Raw genomic sequence first — 21,967 nt, forward strand, 5'->3', positions numbered from 1 at the left:
GCTGTGACTTGGGGGAGAACCGAGGGGGTCGATTTTCCAAAGCATCACAGCCTAAAAAAATGTGCAACATTTGAAATGTTTGCTGAACTTTCTGGAAAGGAACATGATATTGCCATGGGGGATGTTTTTGTGTGTGCGCGAGATAACGATGTCAATTTGGCCCGGGAAAGATTTTGCAAGGCTCAAGGGATAGAATTTTTGTCAGCCTGGTCTGTACTTGTTAACAGGAGAGACTGCTTCTACAGGGATGGGATACACTTAAATAGAAAGGGTGCAAGAATATTTGCTGAGGCTATTGAGGCAGTGTTAGGTGGGTCGGAAAACTGATAGCTTGGGGGGGATACAAGGACTAATAGTTTAACAGTAGCCGTAGGCAGAGGTGAAGGTGATTCTTGCACAACTTCTTTTAGAATAAGTAGCGACCTGGAGTGAGGGGTGTTGGGGGTTTCAGGGACGGATGGCGGTCATCGTGAAATAGATGGGTATATGGGACGTGTTAGGGTAACTAGGAATAGGAATAGCAGCATGTATACCAATGCTAGAAGTATAGTAAATAAATTTGATGAATTTGAAGTGTTGGTCAAGACATCAAAGGCGAATATTGTTGGGATAGCAGAGACGTGGTATCACACAGATGTAAGGAAAGTAGAACTGGAATTTGGGGAGTACAATGTGTACAGAAAGGATAGACAGGGAGGAGGTGTTATGCTGTTAATTAAGAAAAACATAAAATCAAAAGAAGTGCACCCAGTTGATACAGATGAACAGTGCACTGTTGAGTCAGTTTGGTGTGACATAAGCACTGCGAAAGCAAAAATAAGAATAGGAGTGTGTTATAGGCCTAATGACTCGAATGAGTACAATGAACAATTGTACAGAGAAATAGAGTGGGCTAGTAAATCAGAATGTCTTATAATGGGGGATTTTAACTTCCCAGATATTGACTGGAACTTGTGGGCTGGTCATTCACACACTAGTCGGATTTTGTGGATTTATTGGATGATTGTTTTCTGCAGCAGCATGTTCGAAAGGCAACCAGGGATAGTAATACTCTTGATCTGGTTATCAACGGTGATCATTCGTGTATTAAGAATTAGCAGATAAAGGAACCACTAGGTGGCAGTGATCACAGTGTACTGATGTGGGATTTACTTAAAGATTTAATTACCATCGGGGTTTAATTACCACAGTGGTCTCAGAAAGTTTTTAAATTCTGTACAGTGGGATCAACTGACAATGTTACCAACAGTAAATTCTAAGTGGGAAGCATTCAAGGAATTAATTGTGGATGCTACTAAAAGTTTCATACCTATTAAGAAATAAGGGGAATTTCAAGGTTTAGGCCTAAATGGTTATCAAATGAACTAATGAGACTCGTAACAGAGAAGAAAAATGCATAGGATGCATATAAATTATCAAGCGACTCAGAAGCCTATGGCAGATATAAGTTAATCTGTAATCAGGTCACAAAGGAGGTTAGGCAGACGAAGGCAGATTACGAGAAATCCTTGGCAAAAGATGCTAAGAAAAACAGCAAGGATTTCTTTACTTATATAAACTCTAAAAGGAAGGGGATGAATCTGATTGGTCCACTTGACATCAATGGTTCGACTGTTGATGATCCTGCTCAGATAGCAAACAAACTGAATGAATATTTTGCATCTACATTCACACATGAGGAATTATTAAGGTTTGAAAATGGCAAAAGGTTATCAAATTGTAGCAGGATACTTAATGATTTTGTAATAACTGAGAGCAAAGTGGAGGAGAAATTGTTGAAATTTAACACAAGAAAAGCACCTGGGGTGGATGGGATCTATCCAGTTATATTAAAGGAGGTGGCAAAGCAATTAAGCAAACCTTTAGCCATAATTATGAGAGCATCCTTGGACTTAGGGGAGGTTCCCACGGACTGGAGATGTGCAAATGTATCCCCAATTCACAAGGGGGATCGAAGGGTGACATGAGTAATTACAGACCAGGTAGTTTAACTTCTGTTCTGGGTAAAATAATGGAGTCGCTGGTTAAAGATGCATTGCAAGATCATCTAGACAAGACTGCAGCAATAATTCAGACACAGCATGGGTTTGTTAAGGGAAAGTCTTGTCTGACAAATTTGATAGGATATTATGATGTGGTTACAAAGGAACTGTATGCAAAAAATAATTTTGATATCATATATTTGAATTTCAGGAAAGCTTCTGACACTGTTGCGCATGGAAGATTATTGTACAAATTGGAGCAGAATGGTATTAAGGGTAAGTCGCTACAATGGATAAAAGGATGGTTAAGTGGGAGAAGACGGAGGGTGGTAAACAATGGGTGTTGCTCTTCGTGGACTAATGTTATTAGTGAAGTCCCACAGGGTTCAGTGTTGGATCCACTGTTGTTTTGAATATTTATTAATGATATTGATGAAGGTATATTAAGCTTAATGTCGAAGTTTGCAGATGATACAAAGTTGGCAGGGTTGCTAATGACAGCAACGGCAGTGTGCTACTGCAACAGGATCTAGATAATTTGGGCAGATGGGCTAAGAAGTGGCAACTGAAGTTTAACGTTGACAAATGCCAAGTACTGCATATGGTAGAAGTAACCCCAGAGAAACGTACCAATTGTGTGGTACTACACTTAAGGTGGTAGAAAATGAAAAAGACCTGGGAGTAATTGTGCAGGCAGATATGAAGTTTTCTGAGCAATGCAGATAGGCTGCCGGGGCAGGTCATGGGGTTTTGTCAATGATATATAGGAATTTTGCTAGCAGGAAAAAGGAGGTGATTGTCCCTCTGTATAAGGCAATGGTCAGGCCAAGCCTTGAGTACTGCATACAGGTCTGGAGACCTCATTTTAGGAAGGATATAGATTTGTTTGAGCGTGTACAGAGAAGGACAACAAGATTGGTGAGGGGAATGAAGGAATCCTCTTACCAAGAGAGGCTTAAGTTCTGCAAACTACACTGACTTTAGACTACGCACCTGCGTGGTGATCTGTTTGATGTGTATAAGGCCTTGAATGGGTTGAGCATGCTGAATTCTGATGGAATCCTTCCATTTGTTCAGATTACGAACCTAAGGGGACATAAATTCAAATTAAGAAAGGACAGATATGGAATAGATGTGTGGAAATTTGCCTTTAGCCAGCGGGTGGTAAATTGCCGGAACAAACTTCCATCTGTTGTTGTGGAAGTTGATAGGCTGAATAAATTTAAGGAGGAACTGGACAGGCATTTGGAGGGAATGGTGTGATTTTTTTGTTGGCTGATGCTACATAAGCTAAATATGATGCTACACTTGCTTTCTTGCATCACATGCCACTACTACTGTTGTTAAAAATTTTCCAAGCAGTATGTGACTTTCTAATTTCCATTATGCTCTTTCACATAAAAGTAGCTAATGGCTGTTCAAACAGCCAAAATTAGGAAGGATGATGCTGTAATTTTATGCTGCAGGCCTGTGGATATGTAAATTGCTGAAAAAACACTATATTTATTCAATATCAGAGGTTTTCTTTGATTATTGTAAGTCTTCAACTGGCTGTGTAAAAATAACCACTTGGCAGCTCGTAACCAAACTCCGGCAACTGTTTCTAAGCATAAAATCAAATATTTCATTAAGATAGGCAAATCTGCAAAATGTCTAGTTAGTAGAATGCATTTGGGTTTTGTAGGAATAAGTAATTTTGCTGTTTCTGACATTTTAACGTTCATATGCATTGCACAATTGCTTAGAAGTTTGCAATCAACACAAGCCACTTTCGTTGTCACTATACAGTAAACGGAGAGTGCATAAGCTCTTCATTTATTGAGTGCATAGTGGAAAAGTTGATGATTGCTTTCATCGTTCTAACATTACCTTTGCCTGATTTGTTTATAAAAAAAAAACCCATTTTCAACAAGACACAAGACAAATCTTCATTACTTCCCAAAGGTCTTCTCTTTAGCTCTTATTTCATATTATAAAACTAAAGTTTTATAATATATATAGTTTTTAGTTCTATAGTTTTTTCATATTAAAAAACTATCAAAAACAGTTTATTCACATGTAATTACAGGAAAACAGACTTATTTGACTACCATCAGATTAGTTGCAATCTCTGACTTGTGGAAAGAGGGAAAGTATCATTATCAGAAAATTTTTTTAAAATCCAAACTTTGGACTTGTAATGAAATTTCAGTGACAGCACAGGCATTTTATATTAAGATACTATACTACTACAACTACAGGACTGTTCTTCAAATAGGCCTCTGGGGTTGGGAAAGTTCTAATTCATAATAACTGCAATGTAATACACCAACCTGAACATTTCCGGTTTCCATGCACTTGTGGAAGATACTGCCCACACTCCTACAATAACATGTGCTGCGAGCCATGATCCTGTAGGTATTTAAGGATGTACTATGACAAGTTAAGTGTTACTGTTGATAAAGGAGGTGGTTGCCTCCGAAAGTTACGGTTGTTTTTATTGTTTATATTGCTTTTATTCCATAGTCTAATTGCTATTCTTTATATTTTATTTTATAATTTTACTGCTTTTATTGTACAATCAGTGTATTTTATTTTATCATTTTAATTTTATACTATCTGGTCTAGTATTATTTCTATTTAAATAAAGTTTCAGTTATATGTTGGTGTATTACATTGCAGTTATTATGAATACAGGACTGTTTACCAATACAGCAGTGTTTCCCAAAGTGTGGTACACGAAACGGTTTTATATAATGGATACACAGCAGAATTTTTTTATTTTACTTTATTATAATTTTTTTTTTTCAGCTGCAGAAACCAATTCAGTAAAGTTCAGTACAGAGAGTTATGCATATAGGAATCACTGGTTAATTGAATTGGCCACTTTAATGGATCAAAGCTTGAAACCCCAAACTCTTTAATACATTGTGTAAAACTCTCTTATTAGAATCATAATTTCCATGTATTGAATCATAAAAGATAATAAAGCTGTATAATTGTGATTTTTGTATTTCCCCCCGTTTTTTTTTTTAGAATGTCAATGACAGTAGTCTTTTCAAATAGTGCACTTTGTAAAATTTTGACTAATCCTTTATTAATCAGTGAACATTGTAAGTTGCATAAAAAAAAAAAAAAAAAGCTCGGTACATAAGAATTTAAACTTCATTCACAATACTAAATTCAACTTCAATACCAAAATAGTAAGTCCTAAAAATGTGCTGCTTTCTTCACTAGCTAACACATGTACTTTAATTTCAGACTGGTATGAATCCACAGTATATATCTACACTGTCCTATCAGAATGTTAGTTGATTTTTATTATTACAGTACTTCTATTTTTTAATTATTTCTATATATAGTATACATGTATAACTTTTATTATATATTAATAAATGAATACCATATATTGTACTGTATTTTCTCTAGTCATGATAAAATAGTATTATTAAAACTACCCCCAAATTATCTTTTTCCAAGAAAGGGCATGCTGGTAACAGTAAACTCTCAAATGGTGTACACTAATATTGTAAGTCTGAGAAACACTACAATACAGTATAGTTTCAAGCATTATTACTAATGCTTCAAAGCATATTACGTAACTTATGATTTTTCTGTCAGTGGATTTCTGTTTCGATTGACTGCCAATTGATTATGATTGTCTCAAAGAAGATACTATTATAGACCTGTTGAGTCAAAAAAAGAAGATACTATTATAGACTCTGTTGAGTCAAAATTTTGTTTAAAAATGGCCCTACTATCTAAACTTGGGTGTCGAGAAAATTTTCAAAGTTTGATCAGAAAGAGCTCAGTTTTTGTTTTTTTTACTTGGATGAATGTCCTTACACATTCACCACCACTTCGGGAAATTGCTAAAATGCCAAGCATGGCTTCAGATAAGTTGTTATATTTCAACCCCTGAACTTAGTTGCCAATACAAGAACCACTGTATATTGTTTCGTCTTTCACAAAAGCTTCTAGCAGGGTCTTACACTGAAACAGAGAATAACATGGCAAAACGTCTACTGTTTCATTTATTTCTTTATATTTAATGATTCTGAGAAATAATGGAAAGAAAGTCGTTCATTAAAAAAAAAAAAAGAAAAAAAAATATATATATACTGCTAACTGATACCTTGGCATTTATAAGAACGTTTTTTTTAATGGTTTTTTTTAATGGATTTAGTCTGATTTGCAAATCAACTTCCAAAATGGAGTGGAGGATTTAGCAAAACAACCCCAGGGGCTCACATCTGGTGAGTATGGGCTTGGCACACCAAGGGGGTCCTGAGCTGGATATCATCATTCTTCTCTTTCTTGGTGATTCCCTTTCTACTTCTCTCTCTCTCTCTCTTTTAGGGTAAGGGAATTTTTTTTGGCTGGTGCAGCATAAGCCTCAGGCTTCCTTCCTAGTAGTGGCAAGGAAAAGTTAGTTTTGTGACTATGGAGTTGGACAGTGAATGGATGCTTGACTGGTTGCGGCATGTATTTGGACTGGTTTAGACTCTAAAATTTGATCCACTTGACTTATAAGTGGGACCTGAACATCAGTTCTATCAGCATTTTATCAGTTCTATCAGTGGGTGAATTACAGATGCCAAGTCAGAAGATCAGTGCCCATGGAAGTATAAACAGAAAAGGCATGCAGCAGAAACAATATCTATGAGACAGAGTGGAGGACACTTGGAAGGTTTTTGGCTGATGCTGTATAAGCTTTCTTCCTTGCCACTACTATTACTAATAACTTCAGGAAATATTACTCATACCGCATGATAGAAGAGACTGTGTTTGGCAGAGATTAGCCGTGGAAGCTAAACATGGGATTTACCACTTCAAGCTTTCAATAAGCAAATCAGTGGTACTGCAATGGATGATGAGAATCATCTATCACCTTGTACTGGCTAAGGACATAGGGAGGATGCATTCCTGTTTGATGTGGATGTCACACTTTGACCCATGCACATATGTTGGTTCATTTACCTAGATGGTCACCTCAAGTATACTAGGTGCAGTGGTTTCAGACCTGACACTGTTATTAACAGTCTCACCACCATGAAGAGCAAGCAGAGAATCTGGCTGCCACAAAGCAACTGCACTTTCAGAAATTTGATCCACTTGACTTATAAGTGGGACCTGAACATCAGTTCTATCAGCATTTTAGACTCCCAGGTAGTAGGTTCGAGCTGTTATACCTGAAAAAATGCTGTGACAAGCCTCATGGATCAAACCACAACTGTGATTCACATTTTTTGGGGAGGGGGAGAGGTGGGTCTAGATATGGACATAAGTTAGTGCTAATTAGAGATTGCTTGTTGTTCTTTACCATTTTGTAACTTAAAATTGCTCACATGATTTTTCTTACCACCTCTAACCTCTTCTCTGAGTAGACCGGGTAGAGTTTGTTCTACAGTATAGTTAAACACTTACCCAAAGATAGTCAATGTGTACAAAAAACATGTTTCGAAATCTTTTTTTTTTTTTTTTTTTAACACTTTAGTGGCATGCACAATTGAATCTGTTTAAATCTTTATTTCAAGGTAGCAGTAAATAACCATAAAATATTAATTCACTTTCAACAGCAGGCATAGAGCTTCCCTCGCAGCATACAATTTAATTGGATGACAGGGACAACCTGCCACTAACTGCTCAATCTTTTAACCTATTTGCTACTCCAGGATTTAGGTCTTTTCATAAGACAAGTATTATGAACTCTAATTGCAGACACTTTCTAAAGAAATCCCACATGCTTTCAGCTGATCATGAGAAGATGCTTAACATTTGTACTTTGTCACATTCAACTTTTGCTGCATTTTTTTCTTGAATAAATATACCAACAATACATATATTTTGGAACTACCTGCCATCTTGTAGCAATTAAAAATTGCACATTTTTCAAAGGCAATTAACTAATTCTTCCTTTCCTCTCTTTCTAATTTCATTAACAGTGAATGCTGTTACACATTTTTTTTTTTTTTTTTTTTAAATTTCACTACAGGAAAATATATTTCTGAATAGTGCACCTGCACAATTAGCACAATTCAGAAGAAGATTATGTTCTATGATAAATGGTGGAAAACGGCAATGAACAAGTATGTCACTGTTACCTTCACCCTAGAATGGCACATCTATTTTCATATTTCTTTCTATACACTGCATATTGTTCTTATGCTTAGTTCTTTGCAAATATTACTTAGATCAAACCCCATCCTCCAGGTTTTTGATGCACAGAAAATTTTGAGTGTATGTCTTCTTAAATAATACCACATATTTCTTTGGCATCTTGCCTCAGGACATTGCTAAATCAAATTTATCTTTGCACTACACATATAAAACAAATGCTTCCTCATGAAAATATGTGGCTTCAGCTTTTTAATCCACTTGGAGTGGGGGGGGGGGGACCATCCTATGTTCAGAACTTTTCCCATTTGACAGAAGAAAAACTGGATATTTCTGTCAAGCAACCTTCATTGGAGGCTGATGAATTCAGTCATAGTAAGAAGAAAGCCCAAAAATGTCTCGGCCCTTTTCATTCCAGATTGACTTAATCCCATGGTTTTCAAATCCTGGGTCAAAAAGTTCATCAGAAAAATTGGCTGTAAAAGTGTTCAAAGTCACAGTATATTTAACATTTTGTTCAGTGCATTGATATTTTATGCGACACAGACTTGCATATCTGCTAAGAAATTTGTTAAACAGAGATGAACAATATAATTTCATGCACAAATTTGCAGAATTTTTTTTTTTTTAAATTGCACATTTAATGATGAAGCCATAGTTTTACATTTTTTAGTGAAAATGACAGAAAAACTGTTTGGATGGCATGCAGGAGAATGGAGGTCTCTGTTATAAATCCAGAAATGTGGCTATGCAATGATGCATTCAAAGATACTGAGAATATTTTAGATATTACTTACAGTTGCTATTGAATAATGTTTTTTTGATACCCTTCCAACAATATAAATCTGATCAGGTTTCAGTCCAATGGAACCATAGACCCAAATATCTTTACTAGAGCCATAAGCAGCATGGGTAATTATTTCAGCCTGCAAAATATAGAAAAATTTCATAATAACATCAATTTTCTTTGCAAATATTTTATATTTTTAGTTTCACTATTAAGGTACAAAAATTAAAGTTAAGCTATTTAAACTAGTGACAGTCATATGCAAGTGGTTTTGTTTCTTCATCTACTCTTTTACTCATGCCACCTAAAATAAAATAGCTCAAAATAAGTTGGGGTAACAGATATCAATGTAGACAAGAAATAATTAAGTCTGTACTAGTTCAGCTGTATTTATCTACAAAAATGCAGTGCACATCAATATGAAGTATGATTTCCATGAATAGTGATGCAAGCAGACAAACATTTCAGTAGAAGTTGAAAGGGTGGCAAATCATCATGTTGAACACTGAGTTATGCTTTCTTGCACTTTGCTGTGCACTGGATGGCAGTGATGAGGGACTGAGAGGTGGAATTCAGCAAATATTTCATCATATCCCAAATGTGTTTGATGGGTGAGAGATCTAGTGACCATGCACGCCAAGGAAACATATCAATATCAGGACACGGGAATGTTTCACTATCAGGATATGAGCATCATATGCAAGTGGCCTGCTTGAAAATTGTGTTTGGGATAGAGCTTATGTTGGTTGGTTTTAATAGGGGTTTATTGGCACAAGGGCAACTAAGGCCAAATTGTCACAGTAGTTCTGCAAACAAATATATATATATATATATATATTTTTTTTTTTAAAAGTCATATCTCAAATAAGTTTGTATAAATGAATTTGCTTTAAAAAAAAAAAATAATTTTTAAGTTAAACTAAATGCAGCAAGGCATCATATGTTTCAAGAGTATAAATTATCTATATAATATTGGTGTAAATACACCATAGATAACTCTTAAACGAAAAAACTACGATAGTAGAAAAAGGGCATCATTTTATCCGTATCTCATATAGTTGAGGTAGTGCAACACACGGCAACTCGTTGTGAAGAAGGGCACAATATGAGATCAGATAAAATGATGCCCTTTTTACACTACTATCGAGGTTTTTTCATTTAAGAGTTATCTATGGTGTATTTACACAGTTATTATATAGATAATTTATATTATTGAACATATGATGCCTTGCTACATTTAGTTTGACTTAAACATTATCATGTACACCTTTTGGCATCTCATATTGTGGGATTATCTTTATAACTGGATTGTCTTGTCTGCAATACCAGGGTACCTGCCGACCCACCCACCGATGAGAGGCAAACTAGCCTTGAAATGGTGCTGCCCACTGAGAATAAGTAACAATAGTCTTCTCTTTTAGTGAAGTGCTACTTATTCAAGGTAGTGCAACACATGGCAACTCGTTGTGAAGGAGGTTCACAATATGAGATACAGATAAAATGATGCCCTTTTTACACTACTGTCGTAGTTTTTTCGTTTAAGAGTTATATATGGTGTATTTACACCAATATTATATATTTAAAAAATTAAATAGGTCAGACAGATTTGCATCATCACTGAGAATTTGGTTCTTTTGACTGGATTTTTAGCTGCTCCATCTGCCTTCTCATTTCCCAGTACAGTAAACCCCCGCTATTCGCGGTATCTGTATTCGCGGTTTCGCGTATTCGCGATCGCCGATTTAATATAAAATGAAACCTAAAAAATGTGAATTTTAAAGCGCCGTGGATATTTTCCGCCATAAAAAAACATGAGCATGGCTAAAATTATCTTTCCCGGTCAAAACAGCGCTCAGTGGGTGGGGGGAGAGAGGTGACAAAATCGCGAGCGTGAATGTTTCTCGCTAATCCTTGTTCAATATGTGTTATGCGCTTGTTATGGAAGGTTTCGTCGTTTGCTTTTAATTTATATGCTTATAAATTGAATAAATTTATAAATTCATATGCTTACAAAAGTGATAAATCTACCGTTTTGCAGTGTAAAACAGACTTTTTCGAGTGTATTAACGGAAGAAAGTGACTTTATTGTGGACAAGTTCTTTCTAACCCCTACAAAAATATAACTACGAATAACAAGAGAAATGTGAAAATATCAAAGAAGGTGATGACATTAGCGAATAAAATTGAGTTATTAGACAAAATTTCTAATGGTGAAAGTGTCTCCTCAGTGGCAAAACATTATAAAATCAACGAGTCAACGGTACGATCAATCAAAAAATCGGAAGAAAAAATCCGCCGTAGTGTCCGTGAAAACGCGCTAATTGCTTCAAAAATTTGCTCTGTAACTCGTGATGTTAAATTAGAAAAAACGGAAAAGGCTTTAAATCTGTGGATAGAAGATCGAACTCAAAATAAAATTCCGTTAAATTCACTCATCATTCGTGAAAACGCAAAACTCCTTATCAACACTTTAGCGAAACTGGTGATAGCACTGGCGGGATAGGTTTTTTAGTTAGCAAAGACGCTGGTTTGAAAGATTTGTTTGAAATTTCTAATAAATATTACATTTAATATTAAATTGTTTCTTATTTTCATTTCGATGCCATATGCTTGCATTTCACTAGGTACTGTCTATGTACATAGTCATATTATGAAGGTACATATAATACATACATAGACAAAATTTTAGACTAGTTTTTCTTATATATTTCATACTTTGGAACGGAACCCCTTTATTACTACGGGAGCCATAACTCAGTATTCGCGTTTTCGGTATTCGCGGCATTTCTCAGGAACGTAACCCCCGCGAATAGCGGGGGTTTGCTGTATTCCAGCATGCCAGGAATAAAGTAAAACCTTACCACTGTGTTGTATTCTGTTAGATTTATCAAGTGTGCTCTGATCTCTTTCAAAATAGGATGAGAGTTGGGATATTTATGTTTTTTTTTCTTTTTATGAAAACCCCAAACACAAAAGGTACTTAGTACCATGCATGGTACTTAGTACCAAACACAAAAGGTACTTAGTACCATGCATGGGTTGAAGGAGAAGTATGGGGAGAGGGGGATGCCAGAAACTTTGCTATAGAGACTAAACATGGGTTTCACCACTTCAACCTCCAATAAGCAAAGTGGTGGTATTTCACCGGTTGATGAAAGTCATCTACCACCTGTGGATTGATAAGCAGTTACTGCACTCAAAGAATCTGTATAGATTATTATCTCTTGTTTACACTGTTTTTGATGTGTTCAATAGCCATTTTGATTGCATGAAGTTCTGCGGTGTAAATACTGAAACTAGGGAGAAGAGCTTTGGAGATAATGCAAATAGGAAGAACCACTGCAGCACCGATACACATATATTAGATTTAGATCCATCAGTATACAGGGTGTCTCAAAAATATTGGTACAAACGTTTAGGGGAGGTAGGTAACATCTAAAGGAATGTGAATCACATAGGAACCCATAACCGGAAACGTCACTGTAAGTCGGTACACGGCGCTGTTCATTAGTTCGCGAGAGGGAAAATTTCTGGTTTACTCATTCAAGCAGTAGTCGCCGCACAAAGAGCATGCATCGATATACGAACTGTGAGCTGGCAGACATGCACCGAGTGTATGGATTAGCAGAGGGCAATGGACGAGCTGCTCAACGAATTTATGGAGAACACTTCCCAGACAGACATGTATTGGACCACCATTTGTTTGCGCGTACGCATCAAAATTTGTGCGATTATGGGTCATTTAGAGGTAACAGGAGTAGTGCGGGCAGACAACGTTCAACGTGAACTCCTGCCATGGAAAAAAGTGTGTTGAATGCCATCCAGAATAATCCTACTACCAGCACACATGCTGTTGCCTCTGTCTAAGGAGTGTCTCATTGCAGTGTACAGCGTATCTGGCACGATGATTCCTTACACCCCTTTCATCTCCAAAGGGTTCAGTTACTGCTCCCCCCAAAGATCATGTGTGGCTTTTGCGTAGTGGTTTCTCCCAAGAAAGTGTTCAATACTTGAATTTTCCAGCCTATGTTTTGTTCACGGATGAGGTTTATTTCACTAGGGAAGGCTTATTCAATCAGCACAATGCTCGTGTGGGCTCACGACATCCCACACGGTGTGCACCCCATGCGGCACAACATCGCTTCGCAATAAATGTGTGAGCAGGTATGGTCAGTGACTGCTTAGTTGGCCCATACCTATTACCATCCCGCACGAACTCCGCTAAATATCGGATCTTTCTTGAACAAGTTCTACCAGGGTTACTTCATGATGTTCCAGCAAATGTGAGACGCAACGTTTGGTTTCAACATGACGGGGTGCCTGCCCATTATGTAAGGTGTGTTCGTGACCATTTGAACAGGCGTTTTGGGCATCAATGGATGGCCGTGGTGGACCAGTTGCCTGGCTCCCACGCTCACCTGATTTATCGAGCCTTGATTTCTTTCTGTGGGGGGGGCCTGAAATCTATCGTGTATGCATCGCCTGTGGAGACGGAAATGGATCTCGTGGCGAGACTCGTCTGCGCTGCTGCTACTGTCAAAGAAACTCCAGGTGTGTTCGAACGTGTTTACCAATCCATGCTGCGTCGGCGTCACGCATGCATCGCGTCTCATGGTGGAACCTTCGAGCATCTGTTGTAACATCATGAAATGCATCCATCTCGTAATCCATTGTTAATATTATGTGAAATAAATGTTTACCACTAATTACTGTCTTGTGTCTTGGTTTGGTTTGGTTTTGGTTTTATTGGCGCATTAGCTACTAAGGCTATAACGCGCCAAGACCAGGTCATTTATAAAAATTTTAAACTTTCAGTGACCTAATTAGTTAGGTCACTATGTCAAAAGGTATAACAAATATATAAAAGAAAAATGTAAAAATTTTATATACGAGTAAAAATATTTATTGATTTTAAGAAGCTAAAAACAGCAGACACATTGTCATTGTCAGATAAAATCGGACTAAGTGTATATGGCTCAGTCAGATGGTTAAAAGCGGTAAAACGGATATTGCTAAAATTTGGACATTCAATTAAAATGTGTCTAATTGATAAAATTGTGCCACAGGACTCACACATAGGAGGGTCATCAGCCCTCAGCAAAAAAGAATGAGTCAAATGACTATGTCCTATGCGGGTCCGGGCAAGAACAACTTCCTCCTTACGATTCCTGTGCAGACTAGACTGCCACGGTTCAATTATAGGCTTTATATGATATAATTTATTCGCAGTCTGTCTATTCCACGAGTCCTGCCATTGGGAGTGTATCTTCTGGTGTATTGTTTGCCTGTAGTCTGTATAAGGGACTGACAGGTAGCGATTATTATTGGGGATTGCTGATTTGGCTGCGGTGTCAGCCAAATCATTTCCCCTAATCCCAATGTGGCTGGGAATCCAGCAGAAGCGGATATCATATTCATGTCCACGGAGGAAGTGAATCTTCTGCTGGATACCAGACAGAACTGGATGAGGATTATATCTCACAGATATTAAAGCCTGTAACATGCTGAGCGAGTCGGAATATAAAATGAACCGTTGGTATTGGCATTCACTAATGTGATCCAAGGCTAACTGTATAGCGTGCAGCTCTGCAGTAAATATCCTGCATTCAGAGGGAATCTGCTCCGATGTAATAGTGTCTGTAAAGACAGCAGCAGATCCCACATATGATTCCGACTTCGAACCGTTTGTGTAGACTGGCGCGAAGTCAGAATATTCAGTTCGGTGTGCTGAATGAAGCTGCAGGTAGACAGATGGAGTGTCCGACTTTCCCCAATTTCTAAGGGACAAGTCACATGCCGGGACATGAGCATGCCAGGGTGGAAAGGGTTGCTTTGGTGTTTGGGCAACCTTGTCTACCTTGATATTGAGTTCTTTGAGTAGCTCTTGGAGACGAATACCAAAAGGACGATTGGCAGTCTTACGGGTATTGTATAAATTTTCCCATTGTGGCTCAAAAACGAATGGCCACGTAGGATGGTCTGGCAGGGATTTCAGTTTTAAAGCGTACTTTAAAGACAACTGCTTACGTCGAAGTGATAACGGTGGTTCGTTTGCTTCGACGTATAAGCTCTGGACAGGAGATGTGCGATATGCTCCAGTAGCAATATGTAGGGCCTGATGATGGACGGGGTCCAGCCATCGCAGGCCACTGTCTCTGGCTGAGGAATATACCTGGGACCCATAGTCTAGTTTGGATTGCACAAGTGCACGGTAAAGCCGAAGAAGGATACATTGGTCTGCTCCACAAGATGTAGAGGAGAGCGAGCGGAGAATATTAAGCTCCCTTGTGCACTTTGTGCGGAGTTGACGGATATGATCCAAAAAGGTCAGTTTTTTATCGAATATGAGTCCCAAGAATTTTATGTTCGCTGTTACTGGAATAGCATATTGTCCGAGCCTTAATTCGGGTTCAGGATGAAGATTACGTTTACGACAAAAGTGTACGCAAATGGTCTTCTCCGGCGAGAACCTGAAGCCATTAGCAAGTGCCCAGAAATTCAGATTATCGATGGCTTTCTGCAGTTGTCTTTCAATAACCCTCATGTTGCACGACTGACAAAAAATGCTAAAGTCATCAACATAGAGGGCACTGTTTACAGTTGGAGGAAGTTGTTCTGTGATTGAATTTATTTTGATGGCGAAAAGCGTGACACTTAATACTGATCCTTGTGGTACTCCCTCCTCTTGACTGAAGGAAGGAGAGAGTGAGGATCCCATGCGAACTTGGAAAGATCGATTGGCTAGAAAGTTTTTAATAAAAATTGGGAGTTGCCCCCTAAGACCAAGGCTATGCAGATCTTTTAAGATGCCAAATTTCCAAGTTGTGTCAAACGCTTTCTCCATGTCAAAGAACACCGACACCAAGTGTTCGCGTTTTAGGAAAGCATCTCGGATGGATGCTTCCAATCTAATAAGATGGTCCAAAGTGGACCGGTTCCTTCGGAAGCCGCACTGGATGCTGGAGAGAAGGTCAATTTGATTCTAAATACCATATTTAACGAGAATTAACCATTCTCTCCAGGATTTTGCACAGACAGCTAGTCAGAGCAATAGGACGATAGTTGGTGGTGACTTTTGGATCCTTTCCTGGCTTAGGAAAGGCAAGAACGATTGCCTTTCGCCAGGAGTCCGGAAACTGCCCTTCAATAAAGATTCTGTTATACAGAAGGAGCAGACAATCCATAGATTTTGGTGAAAGATGTTTAATCCTATCATAATGGATGCCATCTGGTCCAACAGCACTTGCTTTGGAAAGAGTGAGGGCTCTTTTCAGTTCCTCTATAGTGAATGCCCCGTTGTAGGGATAGAGGCCCTTGGACTTTAAAAATTAAGTGCCTGTTTTTCCAGTTTATGTTTCAGGACCAGGAGCTCTGGGGAATACGAGGATGTTGCGGAGATGTTAGAGAATGTTTCCCCAAGAGCATTGGCTATTGCAGTTGGGTCTGCAATAGTGCATCCATTATAATCTAGGATTGAAGAAGGGTGGGATGTATATTTTCCCTTCATTTTCCGGATTTTATCCTAGACTACCTTAGAGTTAGTAGACTGGTTAATAGATGATGTAAAACGGATCCACGATTCCTTTTGACTCTGACGACGGATGTAGCGTTCTTTGGCTCGTGCACGTTTGAAGGCTATAAGGTTGTTCGCGGTAGGATATCGGCGAAATATCCCCCACGCTTTGTTTTGAGCCTTTTTTGCTGTTGTGCATTGTAAATTCCACCAAGGTTTTGGAAATGGTGGAAACCCGGCAGATGTTTTTGGGACGGCATTAGCAGCTGCTTGGACAATGATTTCTGTGATGTACTTTACTGCGTCATTGATAGGCTCCCGACTGACTGTACTGAGGTCAAAATTTGCCTGATGCTGGAAGGCATTCCAGTCACCCTGATCAAACTTCCACCGTGGTAACCTAAAAGGAAGACATCGTCTCCCACTGTGTAACAAGGTTATCACGGGGAAGTAATCACTTCAGTATGGATTCTCCTCCACTTCCCAAGTGAGTGAAGGGAGTAGAGAAGGGGAGCAGATAGAGAGATCAATGGCAGAAAAAGTACGGGTAGGCGTGTGGAAGAAGGTGTTTGTTCCAGTATTTAGAAGGGAAAGGTCATTGTCATTGAGCATGCGCTCTATGACTCGTCCCCTTCCGTTGATGTTAGCACTACCCCACAGGGTGATATGTCCATTCATATCCCCTAGAAATAAATAAGGGGGGCAACTGCATTACAAGATCATGAAGGTCTTCCTGGAGGATGTCAGTCCCAGGTGGCAAATAAAGAGAGCAAACTGTTAATATAAATCCCACCGAAAGGCGAATTGCAACAGCTTCCATGCTAGTTGTAATTAGCAAGGGCTGAACTGGGGTCTGATTGCCGACGAGGATAGCCACTCCTCCATGAGCAGAGCCATCCACAATTCTATCCTTTCGAAAAATTGTGATGTTGTGCATGGTGGGATCGTCATTTGCCTTTAGATAAGTCTCCTGCAAGCAAAAGCAAACTGGCTCGTGCTTTTGCAGGAGGGCCTTGATGTCATCAATATTTCGCCGGAATCCACGACAATTCCATTGTAGGAATTTAGCCATTATTTTGGCTTGGTGGGTCCATCAGGCGGCTTCCGAGGTGCTGAGGGCTTACTTTTATCAGTCTTGGGTTTATCTTTTTTGGGGAAGAATGGACGCTGTCCCGTGTCCATTTCTTCCTCCGCAAAGAGTTCCAAGACTGAACCTTCTGCTCGACATCCATGTTTACTTGGGTTCTAGGGGGGGGGGGACTTCCTCTTTCTTATTCTTTTCTTTCATAATTTCCTTTGTTGCTTGTGGAGCATTAGGAGATACTGATATAGGAGTGGCAGCTGATTGGTTTTTTTGTGCAGGTTTTTGAGAGCTTAAAAGATAACGCGCGATGGGAATGAAAGACTCCTTTGGAGGAATGGTCATGTCCGTCTGAGTTCCGACGGAACATCTCCGTGCTACCTTCTGGGCGTAGGTAGGTTTGTTGATATTCAGGGGTTTGACCGATTTCCTTGCCTCCTGGTATGATATATTTAGCTCTGCCTTCAGCCGTTGAATTTCTTTTTCTTCTTTCCACCTCTGGCATGCTCGTGAGTAGGCCGGGTGTTCGCCCGGCCTACTCACGAGCATGCCGGGTGTTCGCCCTCACAGTTAATACAGGTGGGTTTTGCGGCTGAACATGCTGTTGTTTCGTGGTCCTTTGCACCGCATCGAGCGCATGCAAGGACTCCACGGCAGGCCATTTGAGAATGTCCATACTTCTGGCATTTAAAACACCGTAAAGGGTTGTGAACGTATGGACGCACTGAAGAATTGATGTATCCAGCTTTAATCTCATCAGGAGGTTTAGGAGAGTTAAAAGTCAGGATAACGCTCCTGGTTTTAACAATTTTTCCATCCCTTCGCGCAGTAATTCTCTTGACGGCAGTAACTCCCTGTGGTTTTAATTCGGAGCAGATTTCCTCCTCGGTTACGTCGAGAAGGTCCCACTCCGAAATGACACCTCTCGATGAATTGAGTGGTCTGTGTGGTGTCACTGTTATGGGTACTCCTCCGATTGATGTTACTCGGAGTAGATGTTCAGACTGCCTGTCATTTTTTGTTTCAATCAAGAGGTCCCCAGAACGGAGCCTCTTAACTGACTTGGGTGAACCTGCTAACCCATCCAACCCTTTTTGTATAAAAAAGGGTGACATTTTACCAATCGGTGTTTCATTGGTAGAATGCATAATTAAGAACCTTGGGACAGACCCTGATGGTAATTCGGTTCGCTGCCTCTTTTTAGCAATAATGCTATCTGCCTCTCTGTCTAAATTTTCAGATAGGGACCGGGTTGGGGCCCCTGAAGGAGTAATTTTATCAGGATTCATATAGTTTTTTAAATTGTTCAGTGCCCGAGCTCCCCACCCACCACGGAGCCCAAAGGGACGCCCACTACCCAGCATGCAATAAATGCGCTCGGGAGTGGAAAGCCAGGGCTACCCAGACACTATACCCGCACTGCCGCCAGCCTGAATCCTGTCCCTCGGACTATGAGGGGTAGGGGAGTGGCATTGACACGATTGACCCTCGCAGGCGAGCCTACTAGCCGATTGATCCTAGCCGGGCCTTCCAGGACCACCAGTCTTGTTGAAGCAGGGGCCAAAGTGGTGTATTGAAGCTGGGCCCCTCAACCACCAGGATCCCCCTTTCCGAATTTCCACTGGTCGCAGCGCACGGCAAACACAACGGATTCCATTGATGTAAGCCTGGAACCTGGGCTGTGGGTGTTGGATCCCAGTGATGCTAGTCTGGAAGTCCGGCAGCGTCACTGGGAGGTCCCCTCACCACGTACAGGAGCCCACATCGAGGGGCTGTCTTGTGTCATTTCTGCTTCTTGTGCCTCTGCTACTACTTTCGTGTGAGACGTTTCCAGTTATGGGTTCCTATGCGATTCACATTCCTTTAGATGTTACTTACCTCCCTTAAATGTTTGTACCAATATTTTTGAGACACCCTGTATATTTGCAGACAGTGTGTGTTTGCTGATGTCATCAGCAAAAAAGTCATCACATACAGATTTGAAAGTTGACCAAAGTGGCTGATGAAGACATCATCTTTAGTGATGAATTCATCACTAAAGATGAAATGATACCAATCTTGTCTTCAATGAGCTTAGAAAGGGCACAAGCACTGTTTTCAGAATCGTCACAATATTATATCTTGCCATCAGTAATGACCAGAAAGGCATGAAATGGCTCCCCATACCATGATTCCAGGTGATGGCCCAGTATGCCACTCTCTAATACAAATTGGATTGCCTCTGTCTCTGGCATGACTCCAAACATGTATACAGCTGTTACTGGATCTGAAACAGAAATTAAATTCATCACTAAAGATGAAATGATACCAATCTTGTCTTCAAGAAACTTTCTACCTGTACCACTGCAGATGCTGACAACAATAATGGTTTCAGAGGAAGAGAAAGCAACAGACAGAATGTACCTGCATTTTTCATTCTCATCTGCTAATCATATTGTCTAACACAGGAGCAGAAAGGGATGTCATTATGATGGTGGAAATCTTGTAAATAGTGACATCTATTTCCTGTTACTAGTCAGTAGATCTGCCAGTCCTCCGTTACTACTGATACCAAACAGTGTTCAACTATTTAGGCATTGTTACCCACTGATTTGCTGCATTCACCATCTAGCTGCTGACAGCCCAATGATCTGATGCCTTTCAAAATTCATGAGCCAAACATAACACCACTTTACTTATGTAAAAGGTATTGCACACTCTTACACAGGAATCTACTCACCATTTTGTTTGATTGCTAATTTCATACACTTTTTTTTTCTTTTTCAATAGCAACTTCAGATTCCTATGCCAGGGTGGCAATAGAGACATTACTGGATGTTCTACTGTGTTGATTTGCTGAACATGCAAATTTTTTATGTCCACATATGTCATAGTTACATATGAATTTTCAGGTAAATCCATTATTTTTGGGTAGAGGCAATTTCAGTATATGATCCATGTTTTTTGTTGTAATATGGTATACTACATTCCATTCCATTTTCTTCTTTAAATAAATGAACTTTGCATTGCAACCACAACTTCTCAAGAATGTGCCACCAAGTTATTAAATAACAATCCCCATACTATTTTCCATTGAGGGAAGATAACTTGGATTCTCTTATTCTTTGCAATGAATTAAAAATATATTTTCTGATATTAAAAATATATTTAAATATATTTGACTATGGTTAGTCAAAGGTCTAGTTTATTTGTTTAAGGATTTATGGACAAGAGCTAGAGCTACAATGGCTAAACTGATCCTAACACATGGTTATAAATAAATCACTTAGAGATTATACTTGTGCTTCAGCTTAGGGCAATGAAACACATTAAATAATTTTCAGTATACTCAACTACATTAAATTATTGTATTTGATGATAACAATCAATCAATTTTATGGTACTGATCAACAAAGTTAGTAACAAAAAAAGAGACTAACTTTTTTACATTAATTTTATCTGGACATATAAATTTTATCGATTGTCGGTATTGAAAGAAAAAAAAATAAATAAATAAAAATGCAAAAACTGATTTCCATAATGATAAAACAATATGCATTACTTGCTGAATGTAAATAAAATAGAGTAAAGAAGTGTAGGGGAGATGATTTCTTATGATTCCACTGTTATGAGAACCTTTTATAAGAGGTTCATGTGGGTAGTTCATGTTGATATGCCGGCAAAGATTTTATGGCTGTGGAAAACAAGTTTTCGTTAAAATTTTGCTGTTTTATTGATTTAATTGACATACCAATTTATTTTCTTTATAGTCCTAGTTACGCTACTTAGTTTATTTTGAATTTAAATAGAGATTTTGCAGGTTACTACTTAATATCTGTAGAACTCTGTGCCGTTCAAAACTTGCCGCCATTGTTGATGGTATATGGATGATGGTATATCAAGCTTAATGTCCAAGTTTGCAGACGATACGAAGGTTGGCAGGGTTGTCAAGGACACTACTGACACTATGCTGCTGCAACAGGATCTGGAAAGGTTGAGCAGATGGGCTGAGAGGTGGCAAATGAGGTTTAACATTGACAAATGTAAAGTACTACATATGGGAAACAGCAACCCCAGAGCAACGTATCAACTCTGTGGTACTACACTGACAGTGATAGAGAATGAAAGGGACTTGGGAGTGGTTGTGCAGGCAGATATGAAGTTCTCTGAGCAGTGCAGATGGGCTGCAAGAGTAGCTCATGGTGTATTGTCAATGATATACAGGAATTTTTCTAGCAGGGATAAGGAGGTGATTATTCCCTTGTATAAGGCAATGGTCAGCCCACACCTTGAGTACTGTATACAGGTCTGGAGGCCTCATTTCAAGAATGATGTAGAGCTGCTGGAGCGAGTACAGAGAAGGGCAACAAGATTAGTGAATGGAACAAAGGGGTGCTCTTACGACGAAAGGCCTAAGTTTTGCAAATTACAGTGTCTGGAGACTAGGCACCAGTGAGGTGATCTGATAGAGGTGTATAAAGCCTTGAATGGTTTGAGCATGCTCAATGGAATTCTTCCTCTTGCTCAGA

At 39.1% G+C, this 21,967-nt stretch overlaps 1 protein-coding gene across 1 annotated transcript in view; it reads right to left on the reverse strand.

Moving 5' to 3' along the window:
• The window catches only part of rdgB (retinal degeneration B), a 597,535-nt gene that overhangs the window by 10,673 nt on the left and 564,895 nt on the right, over window positions 1–21,967 (reverse strand). Inside the window, exon 20 of the mRNA XM_090373500.1 lies at window positions 8,876–9,004. Coding sequence (XP_090229626.1) covers window positions 8,876–9,004 — 129 coding nt within the window. The remainder of the gene's footprint in view (window positions 1–8,875; window positions 9,005–21,967) is intronic.

This window comes from Mastigoproctus giganteus, chromosome 5, assembly GCF_048544385.1.
Source record: "Mastigoproctus giganteus isolate SK-2022 chromosome 5, ASM4854438v1, whole genome shotgun sequence".
Taxonomy (NCBI): domain Eukaryota; kingdom Metazoa; phylum Arthropoda; class Arachnida; order Uropygi; family Thelyphonidae; genus Mastigoproctus; species Mastigoproctus giganteus.